Source organism: Schistocerca cancellata, unplaced genomic scaffold, assembly GCF_023864275.1.
Source record: "Schistocerca cancellata isolate TAMUIC-IGC-003103 unplaced genomic scaffold, iqSchCanc2.1 HiC_scaffold_1147, whole genome shotgun sequence".
In the NCBI taxonomy this organism is placed as follows: Eukaryota; Metazoa; Arthropoda; class Insecta; order Orthoptera; family Acrididae; genus Schistocerca; species Schistocerca cancellata.
Genome location: NW_026047146.1, coordinates 15,284 through 40,029, shown reverse-complemented (window position 1 = coordinate 40,029; position 24,746 = coordinate 15,284). Strand labels below are relative to the sequence as shown.

At 41.3% G+C, this 24,746-nt stretch overlaps 1 protein-coding gene across 2 annotated transcripts in view; it reads left to right on the top strand.

Moving 5' to 3' along the window:
- LOC126159805 (uncharacterized) overlaps positions 1-23,214 on the top strand; it is a 61,003-nt gene extending 37,789 nt beyond the window's left edge. For both annotated transcript variants that reach the window (XM_049916601.1, XM_049916599.1), the window contains exons 5-6: positions 2,723-2,770; positions 23,158-23,214. In XM_049916601.1, coding sequence (XP_049772558.1) covers positions 2,723-2,770; positions 23,158-23,199 — 90 coding nt within the window. In that variant the 3' untranslated portion in view covers positions 23,200-23,214. The remainder of the gene's footprint in view (positions 1-2,722; positions 2,771-23,157) is intronic.
- The last annotated feature ends 1,532 nt before the right edge of the window (positions 23,215-24,746 follow it).

Sequence of the window (24,746 nt, the reverse complement as noted above, 5' to 3'; positions counted from 1 at the left end):
CTGAGATTGATGTCTGAAAATCTCCTCTGTGATACAGGCAAGGGAGAGATTGAGTCAATAATTAAATCAGTGAAGACTAAGGACTTTCATGGACATGATAGAGAATATTAAAGTATTGTGCTGCAAATGTTAGCCCTGTATTTAGCCATATTTGTAATTTTTCCTTTAGGAATGGTCAGTTTCCTGAACGATTAAAATACTCAGTAGTAAATCCTCTTTGTAAAAATGGCAAAAGGTATAATGTAGACAATATTAGATCTATTTATATGTCATTAGTGTTTGCTAATGTTATTGAACAGGCTGTGTATGTAAGGATAATTGATCATTTTATATTGCACAATTTGCTATCAAATGTACAGTTCAGCTTTAGAAGTTGTTTAACAATTGATAATGCTATACTCTCCTTTCTATTTGAGGCACTGGATGGGTTAAACAAAAAGTTTTGAATGCTGGGCATATTTTTTGATTTAACGAAGGCATTTTATTCTGTTGTTCACAAAATATTGCTCCAGAAGTTGGGCCATTATGGAATACAGGGAGTAGCTCACAATTGGTTCACCTCTTGCATGAACAACAGACATCAAAAGGTGATTATTCACAATGCTGAGAGTGGCTGTGATGTAGGCTCTGAGTGGGGTACAGGTCAATTGGGGGGTGCCCCTGGGATCAGTGTTGGGGCCACTCCTGTTCCTTATTTATATAAATGATGTGCCCTCTAGTGTTATGGGTTACTGGAATATTTCTGTTTACTGATAACACTAGCTTGGTAGTAAAGGATGTTGTGTTAACCATTGGCTTGGTTTCAAGTAGTGCAGTTCATGACATAAGTTCATGGCTTGTAGAAAATAAACTAATGCTAAATCACAATAAAACTCAGTTTTTACCGGTTTTAACACATAATTCAACAAAACTTGATGTTTTAATTTCACAGAATGGGCTTATGATTAGTCAAACTGAACAGTTCAAATTTATAGGTGTTCAGATAGATAATAAACTGTTGTGGAAAGCCCACATTCAGGATCTTGTTCAAAGACTTAATGCTGCCATTTTCACTATTCCAAAGGTATCTGAAGTAAGTGATTGTTCAACATGAAAATTAGTGTTCTTTGCTTATTTTCATTCACTTTTGTCATATGGTATTATATTTTGGGGTAACACTTCCCATTCTATAAGGGTATTTTTGGCTTAGAAACAGGCAGTTTGGGCAATAAGTGGTCTATGTTCACAAACCTCTTGTCGACCCCTGTTCGTGAGTCAGGGTATTTTGACATTGACCGTACTATCATTTCTTGTTAGCAGTATCAGCTTATTTGCAAGAATAAACAACTTTCACTCAGTTAATACTCGGCAGAAATGAAACCTGCATTTGGATCAAACTTCCTTCACTCATGTGGAGAATGGTGTGCAGTATACTGCTGCATCCGTTTTCAATAAGTTACCACTCGAGTTCAAAAATCTTAGCAGTAAACCACGCACTTTCAAATCAAAACTGAAGAGTTTCCTCATGGGTCACTCGTTCTATTCTGTTAAGGAGTTCCTTGAAAAAGTAAGCTGATTCCTATTGTATTGTTGATTGCGTTTACTTAAACTTATGGATTGACTTTTTTTTCTTGGGTTCCTAACATCTACATCTACATCCATACTCCGCAAGCCACCTGACGGTGTGTGGCGGAGGGTACCTCGAGTACCTCTATCTTCTCCTTTCTATTCCAGTCTTGTATTGTTTGTGGAAAGAAGGATTGTCGGTATGCCTCTGTTATTACTTGTATGTTGTAATTTCATGTAATGACATGTTCCATGACCTTGGAGATTTGCTCCTATGGAACCTGAGTGTAAATAAATAAATAAATAAAATCAACAAACTGTAGTTTTTATTTCTTCTCCCTGAACTTTAATTCACGTACTAAATTTGTCCGTGGTTTCCTTTACTGCTTGCTCAATGTTCAGGTATAAAAACATGGGGATAGGCTACAACTTGATCACACTTACTTCTCAACTACTGTCGTCCTTTCATGTCCTTTAACGCTTAGAACATCAAAATGGCGTCTGAAGAAGTTGCAAATAAGTTTTGTTCCCTGTGTTTTTTCTGTGCTACCGTCAAAATTTCAAAGAGTGTGTTCCAGTCAGCATTGTCAAAAGCTCACCTTACATCTAAATGTCCTATAAACAGAGGCTAGCCTTTCTTACCTGCTGAGTTAAGTTGTGAGGTCAGTATTTCTTAATGTGTTCCTACATTTCTCCAGAAACCAAAATTAATGTTGCCAAAGTTGGCTTCTGTCAGTCACTTCATTTGTGTGTAAATCATTCATGACAGTATTTTGCAATAATGACTTCTTAAACTGATGGTTCAGGATATTCACATGTCAGCTCCTGCTTTCTTTGGACCTGGAATAATCACATTCTTATTAAATTGTGAGAATATTTTGTTTATTTCATATATGTTACATGCCAAATAGTTTTTTTCTCATGAATGAATGAATGAATGAATGAATGAATGAATAAATAAATAAAAACACTGAACTTATACTTTAAGAGAAGTGTGTGATCTTGAGTCATGTTTTAATTTGGTGCATGCCATTAGTGTATTCTCCTCATCCTCTTAAAGAAAAGCACTTTATACAATAATTCATGTGAGAGATTCGTAATGTCGTGAATGTAGCGTGTGCATGTACTGCGTGTTGAACGATAGTAATGAATCTCTTACATTATTTCTTTGTTACAGATGTCCAGCAATCCCGAATATGATCCTTTGGGAGTTAAGATGGAGGAGGTAAGCTACTGCTATGTCTTAAGGTCTGTTAAGTCTTTCTTTTCTCGGGATATAACTATCTCTTGTCTAGTTTCTGTGTGCATTTAATGGAGCCTCAAATTTCAGAGGAGGAGGGTGTAGTATTCACAAGGAAAAACACATTCAGCTTTAGGTGCTGCATTTTTTATACAGCAGGTGGGTACTTGGGGAAACACAAAATTCATACTGCTAATCCATTGTAAGTTGTGAGGCATGGTAATGTCAAATAGATTACAGATGAATGGGTAGTTTTATTGTACATGATTTCTGCAGGAGAGATAGGACTCCTTGCTTTTTGGAACCATAAACCCAAGTTCTGAACTTATGTACTCACCATTGTAGTTTGTATTGGAAAATGTTCAGACGTCTTTGAAATGAAAGAAATTCTCAACTCCCCTACTTGGCAGATTATAGGACAACATGACTGAGAAGTAAATGTACTTCTTCATCTCTTATTTTGCACAAATTTATGATACATGCAGGGCTTGGCCAGAAATGAGAATGACAGAAGTGGGAACTCCAGATATCCAAGCATTTAGAAGGAATAGTATTTTGGTGCAGGTCGGGTAAGGCATGGGCCATTTACACTCCTGGAAATGGAAAAAAGAACACACTGACACCGGTGTGTCAGACCCACCATACTTGCTCCGGACACTGCGAGAGGGCTGTACAAGCAATGATCACACGCACGGCACAGCGGACACACCAGGAACCGCGGTGTTGGCCGTCGAATGGCGCTAGCTGCGCAGCATTTGTGCACCGCCGCCGGAAGTGTCAGTCAGTTTGCCGTGGCATACGGAGCTCCATCGCAGTCTTTAACACTGGTAGCACGCCGCGACAGTGTGGATGTGAACCGTATGTGCAGTTGACGGACTTTGAGCGAGGGCGTATAGTGGGCATGCTGGAGGCCGGGTGGACGTACCGCCGAATTGCTCAACACGTGGGGCGTGAGGTCTCCACAGTACATCGATGTTGTCGCCAGTGGTCGGCGGAAGGTGCACGTGCCCGTCGACCTGGGACCGGACCGCAGCGACGCACGGATGCACGCCAAGACCGTAGGATCCTACGCAGTGCCGTAGGGGACCGCACCGCCACTTCCCAGCAAATTAGGGACACTGTTGCTCCTGGGGTATCGGCGAGGACCATTCGCAACCGTCTCCATGAAGCTGGGCTACGGTCCCGCACACCGTTAGGCCGTCTTCCGCTCACGCCCCAACATCGTGCAGCCCGCCTCCAGAGGTGTCGCGACAGGCGTGAATGGAGGGACGAATGGAGACGTGTCGTCTTCAGCGATGAGAGTCGCTTCTGCCTTGGTGCCAATGATGGTCGTATGCGTGTTTGGCGCCGTGCAGGTGAGCGCCACAATCAGGAATGCATACGACCGAGGCACACAGGGCCAACACCCGGCATCATGGTGTGGGGAGCGATCTCCTACACTGGCCGTACACCACTGGTGATCGTCGAGGGGACACTGAATAGTGCACGGTACATCCAAACCGTCATCGAACCCATCGTTCTACCATTCCTAGACCGGCAAGGGAACTTGCTGTTCCAACAGGACAATGCACATCCGCATGTATCCCGTGCCACCCAACGTGCTCTAGAAGGTGTTAGTCAACTACCCTGGCCAGCAAGATCTCCGGATCTGTCCCCCATTGAGCATGTTTGGGACTGGATGAAGCGTCGTCTCACACGGTCTGCACGTCCAGCACAAACGCTGGTCCAACTGAGGCGCCAGGTGGAAATGGCATGGCAAGCTGTTCCACAGGACTACATCCAGCATCTCTATGATCGTCTCCATGGGAGAATAGCAGCCTGCATTGCTGCGAAAGGTGGATATACACTGTACTAGTGCCGAAATTGTGCATGCTCTGTTGCCTGTGTCTATGTGTCTGTGGTTCTGTCAGTGTGATCATGTGATGTATCTGACCCCAGGAATGTGTCAATAAAGTTTCCCCTTCCTGGGACAATGAATTCACGGTGTTCTTATTTCAATTTCCAGGAGTGTATATTAGTATAGTTTATAGGGAGTGGCTGGCACAGTGAAAAGAATACAAAACAATAATCTGAAGGTTATATGTAAATCGAAGGTCAAGGGGGGTGGAAATGAAAGGAAAGGGGAGGGATAATTGCTGTCTGCTACATTGGGACATTATGCAGAATTGGTGGCGACAAGTGAAAGTATGTACCAGACTGTGATTCGAACATGGGATCTCCTACTTACAGGGCAGGTGCGATAAACACTGTACTATCTGGAACACAGTGTTACCACAACTGCACGGACTGTCTTGGCTCGCCTCACAGCCGATCCACACTCCCATTGAGTGCCACCTATCCTCAGCCCCTGTCAATTTCCTCCATATTTGCTCATCTGAGATTCCCAGAGGAGGTAGGACATACTTGTGCATCCACATTGAAGTAGCTGGATTCATTGCCTAGCTAGGCCTATAAAATTATATGAATGTGTGGTGTCTGCTCTTTTGGACATGGACAGGAGCTGTGGGTAGGTGGTGCTCGATGGGAGTGTGGATCAGCTGTGAAGCAAGCTAAGATAGTCCATGCAGTTATGTCCTGGATGGTGCAGTGGTTATTGAACCTGCCTGGTAAGCAGGAGATCCAGGTACACATGTTCACTCCGTAATGTCCCAATGCAGCTGATAGCTGTGATCGATTCCCTTTCCTTCCCTTTATTCCCTCTCCACCTTTAATTTACATATAATTTATAAGAGGTGCAGATTCTGTGTCATGTCTGTGGTTTCGGACATGTCAAAAATGGTAGACAACCAACATTCATGTAGTCTGAAGGTAGTTAGGTCAAGCCCCTATGTGGATGATTCCTTTAATCTTCTAACAATATTGTGAAAGTTGCTACTCACCATATAGTAGAGATGCTGAGTCACAGATAGGAACAACAAAAAGACTGTCACAAATATAGCTTTCATCCAGTAAGGCCTTTCTCAGAATTAAATGACAATCATACACTTATATACTTGTGCAAATGCAACTCACACACACATGACTGCAGTGTCAGACAATGAGGCCACACTGTGAGTAGCAGCACCAGTGCATGATGGGAATGGTGACTGGGTGGGGGTGAGGTGGAGGTTGGTGTGGGGAAGGGGAGGAATAGTGGGATAGGGGTGACGGAGGTAGAGGGTGACATCCTGTTGGGGAGCACACAGGACTGAGGTGGAAAGAGGGTAGGGCAGCCATGTGCAGTTGGGAGGTTAGACGAAGGGCAGTGGAGAGATGGGGAGGGGGAATGCGGAAAAGAGGAAAAGTAAAATGACTGGGTGTGATGGAGAAATGAGGGCTGTGTAATGCTGGAATGGGAATAGAATGGACTGGATGGGAGAGGACAATGACTTACTAAGGTTGAGACCAGGATGTTATGGGATCATAGGAGACATTACAGGGAAAGTTCCCACCTGCGCAATTCAGAAAAACTGGTATTGGTGGGAAGGATCCATATGGCACAGGCTGTGAAGCAGTCATTGAAATAAAGTATGTCCTGTTTGGCAGCATGCTCAGGAACAGGGTGGCCCATTTGTTTGTTGGCCACAGTTTATTCAGTGGTCATTCATGTGGACAGACAGCTTGCTGGTTGTCATGCCCACATAGAATACAACACAGTGGTTGCACCTTAGCTTGTAGACTGCTTGACTTGTTTCACAGGTAGACCTACCTGCCTTTGATGGGATAGGTGATATTTGTGACTGGACTGGAGGTAGGTGGTGGTGGGAGGATGCATAGGACAGATCTTACATCTATGTCTATTACAGGGGTACGAGCCATGAGGTTAAGGGGTTAGAAGAAGGGGTTGTGTAAGGATGGATGAGTATATTATGTAGGTTTGGTGGATGGTGGAATACCACGGGGATGGATGAATATATTCTGTAAGTTTGGTGGATGGCAGATTACCCATTGTATTCTGGCCAAATTGCTCTTAAACAGTGGGAAGCAAGAAGGTGCTTAAAACATTAGTGTACGCCTGGTCTGCCATAGTACCATGTGAAACAACATGGGCTTCAAGCCCCCTCCATGAAAAACACGACCACGCCATACCACCACTGCCTCCGAATTTTACTGTTGGCACTACACGTGCTATCAGGTGATGTTCACTGGGTATTCACCATACACACACCCTGCCATCGGATTGCCACATTGTGTACTGTGATTTGTTACTCGACAAAATGTTTTTCCACTGTTCAGTCATCCAATGTTTACACTTCTTACATCAAGCGAGGCATTGTTTGGTATTTACTGGTGCGATGTGTGGCCTATGAGCAGCCGCTTGACCATGCAGTCCAAGTTTTCTCACCTCCTTCCTAACTATCACAGTACTTACAGTGGATCCTGATGCAGTTTGGTATTCCTGTGGGATTATATGGATAGGTGTCTGCCTATTATAGATTACGAATGTCTTCTACTATCGGAGGTATCTGTCAGTCAGCAGATGATATTGGACTGTACACTTTTGTGCTGTAAGTGTCCCTTCACATTTCCACTTCACTATCACATTGGAAACAGTAGAACTAGGGATGTTTAGGAGTTTTGAAATCTTGTGTACAGACGTAGGACACAACTTTCACCCAATCGTCTGGCCACATTCAAAGTCTGTGAGTTCTGCAGAGTGCCCCATTCTGCTCTCTGATGATGTATAATGTTTACTGGAGTTGCTGATATGGAGTACGTGGCAGTAGATGGCACCACAATGCACCTAATATGAAAAATGTATGTTTTCGGGGATGTCTCCATACTTTTGATCAGATAGTGTGCTGCCTTACCCTCTTTCCACCTCAGTGCTGTATGCTCCCCAACAGCACGTCACTGTCTGCCACCACTATGCTACTATCCCTCTCCCTCACTACCCCAACCTCCTCCTTACCTCCCACCCAGTTGCCGCTCACTTCATGATGCACAGGTGCTGCTGCTCGCAGTGTGGCCTCAGTTGGCTGAGACTCCAGTCATGTGTGTAGGAGTTGTGTTGGTACGAGTGTGTATGTGTGTGTCTGTTGTCTAATTTTGATGAAGGCCGTACTGGCTGAAAGCTATATTTGTGACAGTCTTTTTGTTTCTCCCATATGCGACTCAGCATCTCTGCTATATGTTCCATTCTGTCCTGGATTTTCCCTTGTTTGATTTTTTAATCTTCAATTTTTATATTACACTGCAAATAAACTGAAATAATGTCCAGTGTATTAGTGTACTGTATTTATTAATATTTCATATAAGAGAAGAAAAAGAGAGGCAGAGGAAAATTTGAGAGTGCAAATAAATTCACAAGAACGGATTGTACTTAGTGTCCACAAGGACTTTGCTAATTTCCGTATCACTATATCATCAGCAAGATTTGCTGTAATTCTCAACTGCCTGAGATTTGACAACCCTGATGACACGGAGTTACGTAAGGTTTCTGATCCAGCAGCTGCTATAACAAACATTCTACATAAATTCAACAAAAATTCGCAGTGATCCTATATTTTTGGGGTTAATGCTACAGCTGATGAAATGCTAATTGGTTTCAGAGGACACTGTAAATTCAAAATGCATATTCCATCTAAACAGGTGAAGTATGGCCTGAAGCTTCAATGCCTAGCCGACTCCAGGACTAACTTCATCTTCAAAACCTATCTCTACTGTGGAAAAGGTACTGATGGAGCAGGACTTTCCCCAGACGAGAAGAAATACGCCATTATCACTCAGGCTGTCCTCAGATTGTGCAAGCCAATAGCACACGCTAACCGAAACAACACTGGTGATAACTGGTATGTCAATTATACTTGCAGATGTGCTACAGAAAAATGGTTTGACCACAGTGGGAACAATGCGGAAGAACTGAAAGGAAATTCCTGCATCTTTCTTGCCTTCCTGTAGACTTGAAGTTGGAACAACGCTGTATGGATTTACCAAACGCATCACGCCCATTTTGCATGTGCCTAAGAAAGGAAGAGCAGTAATTCGTATATCAACAATGCATCACTCCATAGAAGATGATGTGGAAAGTAAAAAACCTGTAATAATAGCCCACTATAACAACACAAAGGGTGCTGTTGATACTGTAGACAAAAAGTGTGCCAAATATTGTTAAAGTCGCTGCACACAACGTTGGACCATGGCCGTGTTTTTCCATATTCTTGACACGAGTGTTGTCAGTGCATATATTGTTCATCAGTCATTCAAGGAAAGAACTGTGCTTACCAGGATGAACTTCATGAAAGCCCTAGCGAAAGAACTGATCGAACATTCACTGCACGAAAGGATAGTGAATAAATTCCTCCCACGAGAATTGAGATTTTCTATCGTTCGAGTTTTAGGAAGTGAAGTACATCTCCATGAAGAGCTGGAAAAGGAGTACAAACTACCTAGGGATGGAAGGGAGACATGTCGCATTTGTCCACCAAAAAAGAAGAGAAAGACAAGTTACTTGTGTCGCAATTGCAAGGTCCTAATTTGTTTGGAATGCTCTTGTAAGGTGTGTCCGCAGTGCGTGTAAGTTGGTGCATAATGTGGCCACTTTCAGTAGTGCAGATTTTTTCTGTTTCATTTGCTGTCAAGACTACTCATTAAATTTTACACCGGCGGTACTTGATCAACATTAACCTGCAACAACCAAGTTTCAAGAGAAGAACTACACTTAGATATTTGGATATTTGTCCATCACTGTAAATTTCAATGAGAATTTAGAGTGCAATATGAATAGGTCTTTTTCACAGCACCAAAACAATATTTTGTTCATAAATTACCATTTGTGTATAATTGAAGAATAAATATGTAGTACTAAATTCAAAAAGTAGCACTAGATTGGTGATTTTTAAGTATTTTTCCCGCCTTCTGAATGCATTCCACGGGACTGCATGACTGTAGTTGCGTGAGAAGTACTCACGACTGTGATTAGGGGTTAAGAGCATCTGCTCCAGGGCGAAAGGCACTATAGGGAATACCAGAAGGACTTGTGGCAAAAGAACTAGGGCCTAAGACCCTGAGGTATGCACTAGATATACAGTACGGTGGTTAGACTTAGAATCTCCTATGGAGCCTTAGTGTCGTGGGAGAAGGTAGAACAGCAGGTTGCAGCTAAGAAGCTTGCTAAGGTGCAGAGAATGGCCTGCTTCGCAATAACAGGCAGAATTAGTAGCACGCCAACTGCTGGGATTGAAACCATGCTGGACATGCCTCCATTACACCTTTGGGTGTGAGTTTAATCTCTTGGCTGTTCAAGCCCAGGATTACAGAGCTTCTCTTAAAACACGGCTTTGGCATCATTAACTTGCCATGTGTTTGCTTATCGACATTGGACCAGTATTCTATGTGCTGTCTTCTAAGCCAGTTCTGTAGTTCTAGTTTGATCATAGCCTTGGTGATTGTCAGGACAGGTTCCAATCCAATGAATGGAGTCTCTGCCCCCAATTTGTCGGCTTGTTCATTGACACTGATCCCTGAGTGGCCAAGGACCAACATTGGTTTTACCCAATTGCTTCCCCCTAGCTCCACCAGAGCCCTGCGACATTCTGCAATAATTTTAGATCTCGATTTAAGGTCTGTCTAGCTGTCTGAATAGATGTAGATGCTACGATCCTTCTAGCACCTATGTATTTTTTCCTCCACACACACCCTGATTGCAGTAATTTCAGCTTGGAATACCAAGGCCAGTTGTCCTGGAGAGATGATGCCCGCCAGTCTTCGCCGAATTCCATACACCACGGCCCAGCACCTTGGTCTGATTTCGAGCAATCAGTGAACCAGACAATGTCCCCAGTATGGCGTCAAACTGTTTTTTCTTACTGTTCCCAACTTCAAATTATTATATTGTAAAGCTTGTTGAAGCAGTTGGGAGTTATTATATAGTTGGCCAGCAGTTCCCCAGCCATTCCAATATTTGCCTCACTCACTATATTAGTGTGTGGGTCTGGATATCTCAGTGAGATCCAGTTTTTACCAGTTTTGAGTCTGTATGCACCAGCTTCCACCCCAGTAGTTGGTGTGCTACTAATTCTGCCTCTTATGGTGATGCAGGCTAGGCTCAGCACCTTAGCAATCTTCTTAGCTGCAATCTGCTGTTCTACCTTCTTCCAGGACACTACGGCCTTATAGGAGATCCTAAGTCTAACCACTGTGCTGTATATCCAGTGCCTACCTCAGGGTCTTAGGCCCTAGTTTTTGCCAAAAGTCCTTCTGGTACTCACTAGAGTACCTTTTGCCCTGGAGCAGATGCTCTTAATGTCAGGGGTCCATATTAGTTTCTCATCTAAGGGTACCCCCTAGACCTTTCACTATCCGCTTCACAGATTGAGTTTCATCGAAAAGCTTTAGATTCCAACTTCAGTGTTGGATATGCTTCTTCAAGATTGGTACCACAAGTCTTCATAGGATTAACCCTTAGGTTCTATTTCATGCACTCGTCTTGCACAATGTCCAGTGAACCTTGTGCCATATTCCAAACTGTGTCAGTAAATTTGCCAAGTATTACTATGACAAGGTCATCTGTGTATCCTTCACAAAATCATTGCCTGGAATCTAGTTTCTCAATGAGTTTGTTCACCACTAGATTCCACAATAAAGTGGACAAAACTCCTGCTTGTGGACAATCTCTAGTGGTGTTAATTACCATTTTTTCATTAATCATGGTGGCTTCTACCCTCCTCCTACTAAGCATGGCCTTAGTCCACCTACATATAGTGGTCACTAGGTCATGCATCTCTGCTGCCCTGACCATGGAATCAACGGTTGTCTTACAAAAAGTTCCCTCAATGTCCAGGAAGATGGAGTGGGCTCTTTCTTGAAAGCAAGGGGCTTTCTCCACCCTCCCAACGAATTGACGGAAAGCTTTCTCTGGTGATTTACATGGTTGATGTGTGTGTTGGTTTGAATATACACTTCTGGAAATGGAAAAAAGAACACATTGACACCGGTGTGTCAGACCCACCATACTTGCTCCGGACACTGCAAGAGGGCTGTACAAGCAATGATCACACGCACGGCACAGCGGACACACCAGGAATCGCGGTGTTGGCCGTCAAATGGCACTAGCTGCGCAGCATTTGTGCACCTCCGCCGTCAGTGTCAGCCAGTTTGCCGTGGCATACGGAGCTCCATCGCAGTCTTTAACACTGGTAGCATGCCGCGACAGCGTGGACGTGAACCGTATGTGCAGTTGACGGACTTTGAGCGAGGGCGTATAGTGGGCATGCGGGAGGCCGGGTGGACGTACCGCCGAATTGCTCAACACGTGGGGCGTGAGGTCTCCACAGTACATCGATGTTGTCGCCAGTGGTCGGCGGAAGGTGCACGTGCCCGTCGACCTGGGACCGGACCGCAGCGATGCACGGATGCACGCCAAGACCGTAGGATCCTACGCAGTGCCGTAGGGGACCGCACCGCCACTTCCCAGCAAATTAGGGACACTTGCTCCTGGTGTATCGGCGAGGACCATTCACAACCGTCTCCATGAAGCTGGACTACGGTCCCGCACACCGTTAGGCCGTCTTCCGCTCACGCCCCAACATCGTGCAGCCCGCCTCCAGTGGTGTCGCGACAGGCGTGAATGGAGGGACGAATGGAGACATGTCGTCTTCAGCGATGAGAGTCGCTTCTGCCTTGGTGCCAATGATGGTCGTATGTGTGCGCCACAATCAGGACTGCATACGACCGAGGCACACAGGGCAAACACCCGGCATCATGGTGTGGGGAGCGATCTCCTACACTGGCCGTACACCACTGGTGATCGTCGAGGGGACACTGAATAGTGCACGGTACATCCAAACCGTCATCGAACCCATCGTTCTACCATTCCTAGACCGGCAAGGGAACTTGCTGTTCCAACAGGACAATGCACGTCCGCATGTATCCCGTGCCACCCAACGTGCTCTAGAAGGTGTAAGTCAACTACCCTGGCCAGCAAGATCTCCGGATCTGTCCCCCATTGAGCATGTTTGGGACTGGATGAAGCGTCGTCTCACGCGGTCTGCACGTCCAGCACGAACGCTGGTCCAACTGAGGCGCCAGATGGAAATGGCATGGCAAGCCGTTCCACAGGACTACATCCAGCATCTCTATGATCGTCTCCATGGGAGAATAGCAGCCTGCATTGCTGCGAAAGGTGGATATACACTGTACTAGTGCCGACATTGTGCATGCTCTGTTGCCTGTGTCTATGTGCCTGTGGTTCTGTCAGTGTGATCATGTGATGTATCTGACCCCAGGAATGTATCAATAAAGTTTCCCCTTCCTGGGACAATGAATTCACGGTGTTGTTATTTCAATTTCCAGGAGTGTAGATGAGCCGTAGTTAGCCTTCTCTCCCCAACATGTACATTAACCAGACTGATTGGTCTTATATCCTTGGGCCTGGTATGATCAGTTTTCCCCTGGCTTTAGAATAAAGACAACTGTCACTGCCCTCCAGGCATTGGGAATGACTCCCGCTGCCAGGCTAACCCTGAATAACCTGCACAGCACTCTTACAAGATTCTCTCGTGCTTGTTTCAAGAGAGCTGGAAAGAGTCCATCTGGGCCAGGTGACTTGACCAGTTAGAATGTTCCCACTGCCCATTGGATTTTACTGAAATCGACACACGCCTTGGCTGGTCGCAGTCCTCTCTTTGAGTGGCTGAGAACCATTGTCTTTCAGGGGTCGCATTCTGGCCTATGTTATCCGCCAGAGCATATTGAGGAAAATGAATTTTGAGGAGCAGTTCCAGTGTCTCACATGCTGTTTTTGTATTTTCCCCATCCTCCTTCCTCAATGTACCTTCTGGATTAGTTCGTACCCTAGTGAGGAGTTTGTGAAGCTTGGCTTGAGCTAAGCACCTCCCCATGCTTCTCACTTTAAAACCTTATGAAATATTCTAAGATAAATATTACATTAAATATTGGTGGAAACATAATAAACTGCCATCATGCAAAATAAGTAAACACAAAGGAATATTTGTATACAAACAAGTGCGTCTTATCAGGTTAGGTCATAATTTCCTGCTTATTTACATGGTGATTTATGCTACTATGTAGCACATACGAAGTTTGAATTACAACAAATTGAACTGAACATATATTGATCACACTGCATAATAGTTAATTTTTCAAAAATGTGCCAACACATACTGACCAAGGATAAAGGTAAGGGTGTAGTGTAAAATATACTGTCTTTTGGTGTATCGAATTGTGGAGTATATTTAGCTCTCGTCAAATTAATTGAGTAGTTTTACTCAAATTTTAGATATCCTGGATACAGTTGAGTTCCAGATAAACTGTACAGTTTGATGTGTGGTTTGTGCCTGTGGCAGTTTTGGCTTACCAGTAGTAAAATTCAGCGTTATTGTAGTCAGTGTTTATAAAAATTAAATAATGAAAAACTATGCAGTGCTATATTTAACTCCTGAAGTTCAGATGCACAGTTTGATATAATACCGTTGAATTCAGTTTTAGTGTTTTTCTATATAATACTTGTGAATAATGTTCTATAGATGGAAAGTGACAAATTAGCAGTTGGCTTGCATCTGATTTTTTGAAGGATCAGTCAGCAGAGTTAGAATATTTGATATGTTGAATCCTTTGCTTATTGCTGTTCCTCACTTACTTTGGCTGCATTCATCTTTTGTTTGTCAATGGGTTGATGAGTATGTTTTAATGTGTGACAAATTCTACTTGCCATCATAGCATTGGCCTTGGAAATGTCCTAAACTTCCTCAAAGATACTACTGCAAAAGTTGTAGGAATTTGAATTTAAATACTGCCTCACAGTTGTCGGCTTTCTCTCACAGGAAAGTATTCCCAATGGATAGCCGGTTAATGGCATTTCTCTTGGCTTGGGAGGAACATAGTTTACCAGAGCAAAATATTAAATGTGTATCTGTTTGTGTTTCAATGTTAAATGACAAATGTTCAGTGTCAATCAATCCTGTACATTTGATGATACATTACTATCTCACTTGTAGTATTTGAAAGTTTGAATGCATGATAAATTTTAAGGTACCTTAATTATTTGTTCAAATTAATTTCCAGTGGTACTTACAGAGACTTGATACCATATATTACAGATTATAAAACGAATTTGTTTGTTCAAAAAAGTGCCTTCAAAGTTGAGGTGCGTTATACTCGAATTTAATATAACAAGTCCAGTGTTGGCGTCAAAATTCCTGGTTGCCTTAAAATTTGCCACATATTCAATGCTGCAGGAAATCTATTTCTATCTAGCAACATTGGATTCAATTGCACCAATGCAACGAACATGAGTTAATGGGATTCACAAGCTTGCTAACAGTGTCTCCCTCATGCCCCACAATCACAAACCAAGGGCACTGTCTACCCTGTTGTCATTGCAGTCTACAGTGCCAGCGAACTTCAATTGAAAGTGATTTGTGTTATTGGTAACAGAAGAATATTTTCTTTAGTAGCTAGCTTCACAATGGAAAAAATAAAAGGTACTCATATGATGCAGGCTATAAATAGAAAGTAAAAGCATATGCAGAACAATGTGGAAACACAGCAGCTGAGCAGCATTCCAGTCCTCCAGCAACAGAAAAAGAAAAAAAAAAAATGCTATTGGCAGGCTAGTAAAGAAGAACAGAAAAACATGAGGAAGGCCAAATGTCCAAATAGGGGACTGAATACAAAATGGCAAAAACTAGAAGATGATGTACTGAAATGGATTCAAGCACACCATCCAAATGGTATTCGAATTACTACAAAAATGTCTCAAATACATGCTTGTAAGCTAGTGCTACAGTGGAACTTAACAGATACTAAGGGTGAAAATGTTTGGTGCTACAGGTTTATAAAGTGTCATGGACATAGCACGTGAACCAAGACCAAAACATCTCATAAAATTCCACAAGAGTATGAAGAGAGTATTACCTTTCCATCACATTATTATACAACATAGAAAGAAAACCAGTGTGTAACTAAGTTAAATAGTGCATAAAGACTTGATGTGCCAAGTAACAAAATTGTTGCCATGAAAAGTGCTAAAACGGTAACTATTAAAACAGGTGAACATGAAAAAATGCACTACACTGTTGTTCTTTCATGTTGTGTTGATGGCACTAAACTTAATCCAATGATCATTTTCAAGTGCTAAAAAACGTCAAAACCTTGTGGAATACTGGCAGGTGTTGTTCATGTATGTGACAAGGGTTGGATGGATGAGGCTGGTATGAAATTGTGGATTAACAGAAACAAAGGAAAGTCACTTGGTTGAAGATGAGTTCTCTTCTTGTGCTAGATCACTTCAGTAGTCATTTGTAAAATTCTGTGAAAGAGAAATGGAGACAATTAAATACAGAGCTTGCTGTTATTGCAGGAGGACTTACTTCACAATTGCAACTTCTTGAAGTCTTGACAAATGCACTACACTGAAAAGCCAAATAAGCTGGTACACCTGCGTAATATCATGTAGAGCCCTAGTGAGCATGCAGAAGTGCTGCAACACAACATGGCATGTACTCAGCTAATGTCAGAAGTACTGCAGGGGAAGAATTGACACCAAGAATCTTGCAGGGCTGACCATAAATCAGAAAGAGTATGAGGGGCTGGAGATCTTTTCTGAAGAGCATGTTGTGAGACATCCCAGTTTTGCTCAGTAATGTTAATGCCAGGGGAATTTGGTGGCCAGTAGAAGTGTTTCTCAGAAGAGTGTTCATGGAGCCACTCTGTAGCAATTCTACTGGTATTGCCCAAGTCGGTCGGATTGCACAATGGACATGAATGGCTGCAGGTGATCAGACAGGATACTTATGTACGTGTGACCTGTCAGTATCAGGTGTCCCATATCACGGCAGCACATGCCCTACACCATTACACAGCCTCCACCACCTTGAACAGTTCCCTGCTGACAAGAAGGGTCCATAGATTCACGAGGCTATCTCCATACCTTTACACATCCATCTGCTCAATACAATTTGAAATGACTCATCTGACCAGGCAACATGTTTCCAATCTCAACAGTCCAATGCTGGTGTTGACAGGCCAAATTGAGGTGTAACGCTTTGTGTCGTGCAGTAATCAAGGGTGCACAAGTGGGCCTTCAGCTCCAAAAGCCCATATCAGTGATGTTTTGTTGAATGGTTTGCACACTGATACTTTTTGATGGCGCAGTATTCAAACCTGCAGCAATTTGTGCAAGGTTTGCACATCCATCATGTTGAATGATTCTCTTCATTTCTTGGTGGTCCCGTTCTTGCAGTATCCTTCTCTGGCCACAGCATTGTCAGAAATTTTATATTTTAATGGATTCCTGATATTCACTGTACACTCATGAAATCGCCATACGGTAGTATCCCCACTTCATAGTTATCTCAGAAATGCTGTCCCATCGCTCATGCACTGGCTATAACATCACATTCAGACTCAATTAAATCTTAATTACCTGCCATTGTTGAAGCAGTAACTGATAAAACAGCTGTGCCAGACACTTCTTGTTTTATATAGGCATTGCAGACTGCAGTGTCATATCCTGCTTGTTGACATACCTCTATCTTTGAATACGCATGCTTATATCAGTTTCCATGGCATTTCAGTGTATTTAAATTGTATATGGAAGAGGATTGGAACAAATGGATGATGGATTAAGCCCAACATGAATTCATGACAACGGAGTTCTAAAATGATCTACTAACAAACAAGTGTGTCAGTCAATAAAGCAGTCATGATCTGGAGTGAGAGAAAACATCGTAGTTAAATCTTTCAAGAAGGGCAGCATAAATAATGCTCTCAATGGTAATTAAGACCATCTTATATATAAGAGGACAATGATGCTGAGGAAAGAGGAAAGTTCAGATAATGAATATTAGTGATTTTAAATGTCATTTTGGTTGTATAAACTAAGAAATTTTTAGGCTGACTGCAATATAATAAAAAATGGTAAAAATGTACTTTCCTTAAAAACTGCTTCTAAATTAAGGTGCACCTTTCAGTCTGCAAAATATGGTAGTTGCTTTCTTCAAATACATTTTGATTTGATCTGATGAGCTCACATGAGACAATATACTTAAGGATTGTTGCTGCTGTCCAGAGGGTCATCAGATTGCATGTAGTGATCTGCAGAACAAAACAGTATTTGTACTCTGCCACTGTTCTTTACTATCTCCTTCTTTCATCTCACCATGGGTCTTAGTACAGTTCTATTACAGTAGCACTCAAAAATGTTTTATAGAAAGCATTAGTTACAATTACATAAACATAAGTGTGTAATACAAAAAACTGCCATTGGGTAATTGAAGGATATGAAATTGTAATATATTTATTACAAGTCTGCATATCTATTTGCATGAGATATGGGAGACAATTGTCAGAGCATGTGTTTCCATAAGTGCTGGTGTGATAAGAAATACCACTCCATCCATGGTAAGAAGATCGCAGCACTGCATTGATACCAATGGTCGTCACTTCGAACACCTTCTGATAATGGATTTTCAAACCACCTTTTTGACCTTCATTGACCTTCAAAGACGTTAATGTTAAACATCATTGAATTCATCTCCATAACCGCTATCAGAAAATAAGTATCATACTGTAGCATCCCATTCAAAAAGCAAAGTTGACCTTTATATCTCTGAAGCAACAATCAACCAATTTCATACTGTGGCCCCTGTTGTACCATGCAACTTTTGTCCCACAAACCTCTCAACTCCTATCATACTTTCAGAGTTTCTCTTGGTGGCAATAGTTAGTGACTCACCCTGTATACTCCACACCATCAGAAAAAAAATGTTAAATTTATTTTTGTCACTCCATAAAACCTTAAATCCGTCTTTGGCATTCCAAGTTCAGGGTTTTCTTGGAAAGTCTATCCTGTCCCTAGTTTTTGAATTTATGAGCTGGTTTATTTCATTTATCATGTAAATCGCCTGTTACTAAGTGACTTTTTATGGTAGACGTGCGTGGGCTCAGTCCACTATGTTGCTTCAGATCATCCCTGATTTGTTGAGGTGTTTCTCTTGGAGCTGCAGCTGATTGCCTACAAATCATTCTGTCCTTAGCACAAACCATTTCAGATGAGAATAGCTCGAGGTTGTACCGAGACCTTCTCATCTGAAATACATAGAAATAGGCCATTATCAACCAACGTGCTACTTAGACTATATTACACTTCCAAATACAGCATTTCCTTTCACTGCACTCATTGTATTAGATATTCTTTTCATTTATTTTTCTTTGACATGTGCATTATATAAATTATATTTTCATCAACTAGGTAGTAACAAATTATATGGAACCACTTTAAGAGCAGTTCTAGATGCTTCAGTCTGGAACCTCACAACTCCTACAGTCGCAGGTTTGAATCCTGCCTTGGGCATGGATGTGTGTGATGTCCTTAGGTTGCTTAGGTTTAAGTAGCTCTAGGGGACTGATGACCTCTGATGTTAAGTTCCATAGTGCTCAGAGCCAGTTCAACCATTTTAACAATTGTTAAGCATTGCATTCGCTGTAGCCTAAGAGAAATCTTCATATATTATTTTCTTCATTTTTATTTTTTACAAAAGCATAGCAACTGTATACCAATAAGATTGTAACAATGAGAAGTCTTTGCTGTTAGATTCAGAAGCATCTTACCCACCTTAAATTTCAAGGTAGTGGGTTACTCTGTACTGTTAATGAAATAAAATAAATAAATCAATCAATCAATGTCTTTTTATCTTTGCTCTTCATCAAGGATGATCGGACCTTAGCTTGTTGATTACTGTTACTTGCTGTTCATGCCATTGACTTTGCACACTTGTTAGTTGTTGTGATATGCCATACTCTGTAGCAGTGCTAGACTGTTACCTCCCAGTCTTGAAGACATGCCAAACAGTTTGTTTCACATCAAGCAAGTGTTTCATTTGGTTATACTTCTAGTTCTCTACAAGTAAACAATCACTGAGTGAATACCTGAGTTATAATGGTTAATGAATACCATACCAACAAGGCAAGTTACATACTTTTGAGCTAAAAGAATATATACTTACATTGTTGTATGATTTTACTCATTTACTAGATATGTAACTACAGCAGCATGAAGCGCTTGATGGAGTGACACTTACATGCATTGCTCCTCTGTGACTGCATGCAAGCAGTACTGACAGCATAACAACACAACTGAAAAATACTTCTGAGCACTGCTGTAGCCTAACAAAACACTCCATATACTGTTATTTGCATATTTGCAGAGACTCTTTGACCTCCTTGCTGTAGTTCATTTGCAGTACATACAGCACCACTATGCTGTACTGCGAAGGTATTACAGATGAGAAACAAATTTTTTTGTTCTGCTCAGTTACAGGCCAGCTAAGGTTTTACATTTCTTTATGCTACTCCTTCATCCGTACACGTATTTCTCTCCACTCGCCTGATGTCTAGTTTCTATCTTGTCTTTTTGGAACTATTTTGTTGTGGAGAATTTATCAACTCAATTCTGTTTCTGTATTTGGTTTGGTTTTCAAAATGGCTCAAATGGCTCTGAGCACTATGGGACTCAACTGCTGTGGTCATAAGTCCCCTAGAATTTAGAACTACTTAAACCTAACTAACCTAAGGACATCACACACATCCATGCCCGAGGCAGGATTCGAACCTTCGACCGTAGCGGTTGTGCGGTTCCAGACTGTAGCGCCTTTAACCGCTCGGCTATGGTTTGGTTTTCAATTTCTTGCTTATTTATACAAGTTTCTTGTAGGTCTTTGTGCACTTCTGTTAGCCAATGAGTTTTTTTAATAAAAAAGATTTAGTGCTGCTGCGCAGTTTTTCTTTTCAGTATGGTAAGACTCATTACCCTTCTTTGCCAAATTTTGGCCCCAGTTATTTTCCTACATATTTATGTATACTTGTCTATTGTTTCTGAATTTAAATGTTTGTTCTGGCGTTCTGTTTCCTAATATCTTTTCTTTTTTCGTTATTTTCACTATCATTTGTTAAATCTGAAATCAGTGTTTATGATGCAGATGTGTATTCTGGCCAAATGACTGCCTTGCGAGTCAGATGTTCTGCAATTTTGGAGAATAAATTTTTACTATGAACGTCTTCTGTTTACTGTAATGCAAAGTCCATCTTTCATAGTCTTACTCTTGTGGCTCCATTTTCTCCACCATTTGGCTATATGACTTATCATAGATCCTTAAATTTGTCTTCCCCTGATACTCCCATACTCAATATTTGAGTGAGATTTTGCAGTATTGGTGTTCCCCATTACTGCTTCTTATCAGAGGAGTTGAGTAGTCATGCTTTTCCTACTTTTTTCTTTCTCTCTGTTTTGTACTTTCGCTACACCACCAGTATTGCTGAATTATCTACAAAAGTATAACAGACAATTTTGACATCCAGTTTCTAACCAAGTAGTATTCAACTTCTGGTATTACGTTCTGACAAGTGCTCCATCTGTTCAATGTTCACTTTTCTAGTATGGTCTGAAAGAAGAATGGAGTTAGTCCATTGCCTTGGCTAAAGTCTGTTCTTATATCAAATGAGGCTGAAGTTCTTTTAAAATGACTCATGTTGTCTTCTGCATGTAAGATTTTTTAAGAATTCTGAATAAAAGCTGTCATGCTTTATAGTCATAAGCCTTCTAAAATTTTACAAATGTATTCCAATAGTATTTTGCCACTTTAGTCCTTCATCAATCTGCCCATCACAGGACCTTCCTGTCCTAAGCCATCCCTGATATATCTTGTATTTTAGAATTTCTGCTGTTGTTTTCTCCTTGAACTTTTCATGGAATTTCTTTGAATCTTCTGTGAACATGATTATCAGTTATTCTAGGCCAGGAACCACTTTCATTAATCAGTGGTAATGGTCAATTTCAACAGGTATCTATGTCTAACTATGAAATTTATCAAGTTCTTGGAATTGTGCTTTGTTATTGGCACATAAGCTATGTGATATTCTCAAATCATATTAGTGTTGATTGCATATCTTTTTAGTGATTTAGTGATATATATGTGGGGTGGGGGGATGGTTATCTGCCAACAATTTAGCTAACTGTCTTTTTCTTACCATTTATCCTTTTTTCTTACATCCACAGTCAGACAGACATTTATAAATGAAAACATTTTCTCCCTGGACTGTTATGGTACATATTTATTCAAAATTAATTTGGCAGCTGTAAGATTCTCAAGTGGTAAGTCAGTGTGATGTCTGAAACCTTTATAATTCCTTTTGAGGTAGTACTTTCTTTGTGTTAACTGTGTTTGCAAATTCCATAGTCATTACAAGACTGGAGTCTTCATAATCTGTATGTCCAGACAATGTTAGTACTTAATGTACTAATTTCTGTCAGTCATATCATACTGCAAATCTTTATATCCACTCCCCAATGACTAGGCATGACATGTAATAAGTTCGACATAGTTCATAGTAAGCTGTTGCCTGAGAAAGTCAAAATTCCAGTTGTGAATACATTATTAATTAATAGCAGTTTAGGCAGAAAGTGTTCTCATCTCCATTTTGTACCAATCTGAGGATAAAAATTTAATAAAATTCTTACGTTTTCCTCTGGAACTTCAACAGATGCTTCTCAACATAGTTCTCAGGACTGTTTTGCTTTCTGCATTGTTCTTGTTAACATGATTTATTGATTAATGTGCATCAATTATTGTGTACCTTTCATCTAAATATTGGATTATTGCAGGGAGTGAGTCTTTCTGGAGGTAATGGAAAAATTTGGTACTTATTGCAACATAGATTTGACGTTTATGAATGCAGAGCCTAGTTGTGGGATAGTTTTGCTAATTTCATCCCTGTGTTCTCTGTAAAAATCTACAGTTCTCTGAATGTGGTATTTATTCATCTGTGAATGTGCTGTTTTGTAATACGAATTTTGTTATACATTTACAGTGTCTGAAAGTATTTTGAGTTTGCCAATATTTATTAATGTTTGTATATTTAATGGTCCAGGTCTGTATGTAGTTCTGGGTGTGAACTTAAGGTTGGGTTTAGAAGTCACTCCTCACCTCTGCAAGTTGATCTGGGCTGCCCAGAGCACAAAGGCCCAAATGTGTCATTTATGATAATCGATTCTTCTGTCAGTGAATGGCAGTTTTCATAATAAAAAAAAAAAGTGAATGAAAATTCTACACAAGGTGGAAGTGCATGACAGGTTAAAAATGTTTTTGGTCACTTTTCTTTGTGAAGTGTCTAGTAGGAAGTATGGCTACAACCAAATTACTAGCTTGTGTAGGTATTTACAGTACTGAAGACAAATTGAGAAAATGGAAAAGGAATTCTGACTAATATTGTGTTTCATTAATTGCAACAGTTTATCATGTGCTCTTTATTGGTATTTTCAAGCTTCACTTACAGCATTTGGTGGATCAATCACATGTAGGTGGGTGTTAATATAAATCTATTTATTTACTGTCCCATCAGTTGTAAATCACTGGCCATTTCTTGAAATATTTCAGGTGGAAGCGTCAACAAGATATGCATCTGATAGTGCAAGGTAAGTTTTCATAATTCACTGCAGAACTTTTTGAGAAATATTAATTTTTATTTATTGTGAGAGTACTTCAGAAATGAAATGCACTACTTTAATTATTCAGAATTACCAATAAGCACCAGCATTACAAGGCAGTATGTTCAGTAATGCTGTTCTGTGCAACAACCATTGTGTGACTGTTCCTAGATAAATAGAGCACATGCCTAATATCAGTACAATAAGACAAAATTCAGGTGGTATATCAGCAGCTGTATTGTGCTTAATCCAGAACATCACTTGAAAAGCACTGAAATTCATCTTGATAGCCACAAGCTAATGTTATACTGCAGTAGAACAAGAAAGGGTGAGTGGCTATAAATCAAAAAATTGGAGCTGATTCCCAGTCTTTCAGATCAATGAATATAGTGTTGGATAACTCTTTCAATGCTGTGCCACAGTGGTGCTCAGGAAACACACAAGCTTGTAGTGTTGACAGTTTACGGCCATGATCAAGAAGAATTGTAAGTAGCTGTTGCCAGTTTCAGTAAGGTTGTGAAGACTTAACTGGTAAATCCTCATTCTCTTTGTTCCTCCTTCAACCTGGTGTGTTCCTGAAGCCTGGCTCATTCATTAGACACATTACAGGTGACACGGTAAAGCATAATTCCTAGTTCTGGGTCAACAGTAGGGTTCACACATACCCTCTGATACAGACCAGGCCCAGAGAGGGGTGACTGTTACTTTCTCAAATGCCAGCTGGTCCCTCTGTCAGGAGTTCGGGAGGTGTGAACAGTCATTTACAGTGGGTGAATCCCCCTCTGAGGGGGCACCCAATTGGAAGCAGCATGCCATTGGAGATGTTGGCAATCACGGGGATTTTTTGCAGTGGCTCAATCAACGTCTTAGGGTGTGTCTACTAAACATAAACAGAATGAGGCTAAAGATTTCAAGGCCATACCTGTTGTACATCAGTTCCTCATGATATCACATATCGGAGGTGGTCAGTCCTTTGCTACGGTTAATGCATGCATTATTCTGAAAGGTGTTGCAGTTGCAGGCCCTGTGAAATTCTTTTGTCATTTATGTAATACAACTTTGCTTCTGAAAACGTATTGTGATTTTCAGACCCTACAACTGCTTACAGCATCACTCCTCCAGAGTTATCCTGTTTGTGTTGAGGACTATCGTTCACTGAATTCTTCACATGGTGTTCTTTACATTCTGATGCTAGATGGCCTCACTGAGGGAGAAATCCACACTTCCCTCTAATCATGGCATCACTGTGGCCCATTGAGTAATGAAAAAGATGGATGCAAACTTAAAGCCCACATGCACTCTTTTTCTACCATTTGTTGCTACACACTAGTGAAATCAAGGACACAGTAAAACTTCTGCTCACACTCACCTTTATTCTCACATGTCCATTTTACAGTTACAGTTGAAATATGTCCGCTGCAGAGGGCAGCACAATGTATAGACTTAACAGAACACCAACAGTTGGCGTAGGAGTCTTCATTCCCCGATATCCTCCCCCCCCTGGTCCATCTCGAGGGGGATGACCAGCTGGACCGGTCA